Source organism: Bos indicus x Bos taurus, chromosome 3 (assembly GCF_003369695.1).
Source record: "Bos indicus x Bos taurus breed Angus x Brahman F1 hybrid chromosome 3, Bos_hybrid_MaternalHap_v2.0, whole genome shotgun sequence".
NCBI lineage: Eukaryota > Metazoa > Chordata > Mammalia > Artiodactyla > Bovidae > Bos > Bos indicus x Bos taurus.
Genome location: NC_040078.1, coordinates 63,508,032 through 63,512,442, shown reverse-complemented (window position 1 = coordinate 63,512,442; position 4,411 = coordinate 63,508,032). Strand labels below are relative to the sequence as shown.

Here is a 4,411-nt window from a genome sequence, read left to right as displayed (position 1 = left end):
AACTCCGCAAAATAATGACAATAATCATTCCAACTTTGAATCATTATTATTGTGAAATTAAATTAGTTGAAACATTCAAAATGCTTAGAAAAAATCTGGCAAATGTTAAACATGCAATAAGAGTAGATGATATCATTTTATGTCAAGTTTGAAAGTAGAAAATAAATGGAAGATCAGGCCAATCATATTTGAAATATAAAAGTAGAAATATCTTTAGACGTTTAGAAAAATAGATTCAAATTGGAAGACATGGCATATTTTGACCAGTAAATAAAAGTAAATTCAAAGCTATCAAAAATAGTATGGATTTCTTAAAATAAATAATAGTTGTACTAATAGCTAACTAAATATATTAGTCCATTGTATGTAAGCAGTAAAGAAAAAGGGTAAATCGGAATGAGAAATCTTAGGGTGTATGAAACTAGAGTGAGCTGTTATCAGTAAAATATTTTATTAAATTTTTATTGATTGATGTTAATAAATGAATTTAGTTGATTCAAAAATTATTTGGCTATTATTCCAGATTATATTAACAAGGAAGAAAAAGGATCATTTCTGCATTAAATTTATGAAAATTATATATCTGTAAATTAAAAATTAGCCATTTTACTAATCAAGCAGAGGGAGATGAGAATAAAATAATTATAAGCAATAGAATCAATGGAAAGAAAGAAGAGAACAAACCCACAAAGCAAATTAAAAGCACTAAGTAAGATGATAGAACTAAGTAATCACAGTAAATTTATGCAGATTAAATTTACATGTAAACACTTAGAGATTAGTTTGTGTGTGCCTCTCTGTGTGTTTTTAATCAAGTTATATTCTGCACTAGAGCAGCACAGAAAATAAAATTGTTGGGAAAATTCTTGATGGAAATATTCATCAATGAAAAGGAAATCTACATTATAGTATTAATATTAGACAAAACATAATTTAAGCAGAAATGGACTGTCAAAAATAAAGTGAGACACTAAATATTAAAAAACAAAACAATAATAATCCAAAAATGAGGGAATATTTAGACTTTATAAATGTATTCATGCAATGTTCTCTAAAGAAACAGCACACAACTTTTAATTTTTTTTTAAATATTAGCTAATTAATAAGGGGAAAGTAACTGATAAAAGAAACAGAAATAAATGAGTATTATTCTAACCACAAAACCAGACTATGTCATACTACAAGAAAACCCTAGTAACATTCCTTTTATGATCTGGAACAAGAGAAAGATGCCAGATACTAATCTATGACAAGGAAGACAATATCAAATTTGACATAACTAATCAAATTTTACAAAACTAATCTGTAAATTTTCTGTAGTTCTGACAGAAATCCATTAGATGATTTTTATAGAACTTGAAAAGTGGATCCTAAAATTCATATATTTAAAAAATGTGGAAAATACATATTGAACACATGAGAATAAATTTAGACTATCTTTGCCATGAATGTATGGAAGATTTTTTTTTAAGCACAAAAGTTTTATGAAAACTAATAAAATGAGGTAAAAAAGTAAATAAATAGGAAAAGCAATAATCTGACTACACTTCATAAGAACAAAATTTCACGAGAACAAAAGGTGAGCAATGGAATAGAAGAAATATTTGGATCCTGTTGACAGGTGAATGGAACACAAATTGTTCTGTATCTGTACACTGAAATAACTCTCAGCAAAAAGATGGACTTAACTATTGATACTTGCGACAGCACAGATGATGCTCTCAGTAATTATGTTGAGATAAAGAAGGAGAGCAAAATACAGCAGAGAATGAATACTGCCGGATTTAATTTTTATAAAGTTCTAGAAAATGCAAATTATTCTTCAGTCACAATTATTCTACCCCTGCCAATGGTAGTCTTAGGCAGGGGGCAGGGAAGGAGAGGCACAGAGGAAACTAAGTCACAAAGAAAGTTTTGAGATTGATGAATGTGCTTATTATGGTGATTGTGATTATACGTGTATGTACATATGTATCTCAAAATTTATCAACTAACACTTTATATATGTGCATTTTAATGTATATCAGTATATCTCAATAAAACTATAATTAAAAAAGAAACTGTGTACTCAATGTCAGTTAACTGTTATCTTTTCTGTATTTGTAGAAAATATAAGGTTTGCACTAAAGGACAAAATACATTTTTTAAGTCCTGTGAAGACAAAAGTCATCAGGTGACATGGAATTAGAGCTGAGAAGTTGCAAATTTTGAAAATTAAAACAAGGAAATAATTTTGTAAGAGGAAGATATGGATAATAGGAGACAGTTTTTGAAAAATATTGGTATATGTGAAAGAATGAAGAGGGAACAAAGGGCATGCAATTTCACTTGTTCATACATTAGGGAATTGACTAAAATCCTTAATTTTCTCACCTGAAAATGGAATAATACTACACTGTAATTTTTGTTAAAATTAATTAACATGTATTTATCGGCTTAATATCTGTTACATTATAATCTTGCATAAAACAGGTTTTCACCATCTAATATGAATGTGTCATTTATATAAAAACATTTGTTGTTTAATTGTTTATATAGGTCAGCCATTATGAATATTTCCTTGTTTAGAGTTACATTTATAAATTAAATTAATTTTACTGGTAAGGCAGTTTGTTTTATAAGAGACCCCGTGTTTCAATGCTCTTCATCACGCAAAAAAAGTGAGTTTTAAACAGTTTTAAGCTTAAAGGAGTTTCCTTTGATCAGTAAGTTTTCCAAATAAAGTCATATTCTTTACCTCAAAAATAGTTTTCTTCAATGAATTGTTAAGAAACTAGAATCTCATTTTATTAATTAGAGGATCATTAGATTATTAAGCACATTGCTATCAGAACTATAGTCATGAATGGATGTGAGAGTTGGACCGTAAAAGAGGCTTAGTGCTTAAAAATCGATGCTTTGGAACTGTGGTGGAGCCTGATGGGCTACAGTCCATGGGGCTGCAAAAGAATCAGATACGACTGAGTGACTACACAGCAACAAGAACACAAAAATTATTTTGAAAAAGGAGAGTGTGAACTAATTTCCATTTTAAGAGAATGATTCCGCCTACACTAGAGAAAACAGAATGTAGGGGTAGAGGAATGGAAGTAGGAAATCAAGAGGATATTATAGTAATTTAAATAAGAGTGGAGGAGTCTGAGATCATTGTGAATGCAACGAGAAGTTGGGATTCCTGACACACTTGGGTATACAGATGTGTAGGATTTGGGGAAAGATTAGGATTAAGGATAAATCCACAAATTATAGCCCAAGAGGCTGGAGCATGATTGAGATGTTATTGAGATGTCGAAGACTTTGGATTTATCAGGTCTTGGTAGGCACCCATCAGGAAAGCCAGCAAACTGGAAGCTTCCATTCTATGGAGTCAGTGCTAAGTTCCTTACATGGAATGAGTTAACAGATATAGAAGAGAGAACAAGGCATAATTCCAGCCTCCCTGAGAATTCTAGCCTCCCTGAGAATTTCAGCCAAGTGGGCATTAGGCTGATTAATTATCAGATTGGGCACTCTCTAACCTAAAAGGAAATTGTCTGTGAGGGCCTTGTGCATACCTTCTTTAACATCCCCAGATCTTGGAATATGAAAATGTGGACAGTGAAATGTGAGTTGTTTCAAATAAATTAGCTCTCTTGACCTGAAAATGTAGCATAATTATGAAGTAACAGAATTCATGACTAATAGTAAACAACAAGAAAGTGTAATAGGAAGTTAAGAGAATAAATTTCCCCAAGTGCTTTATATCCTTTATTTTATGTATTCAAGTATTAGAGCTAAAGATATCATTTCCCAAGCTAGGCTGCTCACTGAGCTGATATTGACCTCATCTTTGTGATTTGGCTGGAGGTGCTCCATTCTTATAACATCATGGCAGAGTATTGGCAACAGATTGGACTCAGCTACCTCAGGTACTCCCAGATTTGTGCAAAAGCCATGAGAGATACACTGAAGACAGAATTCAAAGCAAATGCCAAGAAGACTTCTGGCAGCAGCATAAAAGTTGTAAAAGTCAAAAAGGAATAATCTGCCCTGACTTAACTTGAATGCTATGTTTTCAAAGTGAAGATGTGTAAGCACATGTTATGGCAGATTGAAAATTATCTCACTTCATGAAGAGAAAAATACCTGTCTTTTTCATAGACTGACATTGCCAGTAATTTGAAGTATGGCTCAAAAATATATCATTTCACAAGTGTTTAAATAAATGCATGATATAAGAAAACATAATAATAAGTGAAATTAAGACTTTGAGAAAGTATTCCTGTCTTTGATGTTGATTAAGCTTTGCAGTCATATCTGTTTTCTGAAGAACTTAGACTAAATGAACTAAGGGTTTGACAACTACTGTCTTTTAAAACATTACTTTTTTACTTTATGGAAGAAATCTAAGACTATAGTATATTTTTTGGAA

At 31.0% G+C, this 4,411-nt stretch overlaps 1 protein-coding gene across 1 annotated transcript; it reads left to right on the top strand.

The window, feature by feature from the left end:
• The first annotated feature begins 3,867 nt into the window (after positions 1-3,867).
• LOC113890497 (ATP synthase subunit epsilon, mitochondrial-like) lies at positions 3,868-4,023 on the top strand. Its single transcript, XM_027538357.1, has one exon. It carries the CDS (start codon positions 3,868-3,870, stop codon positions 4,021-4,023), a length of 156 nt encoding a protein of 51 aa, XP_027394158.1.
• Positions 4,024-4,411: the final 388 nt, after the last annotated feature.

Coding starts and splice junctions, on each gene's coding strand:
- LOC113890497 (XM_027538357.1), top strand. CDS start 3,868: ATGGCAGAGTATTGGCAACAGATTGGACTCAGCTACCTCAGGTACTCC.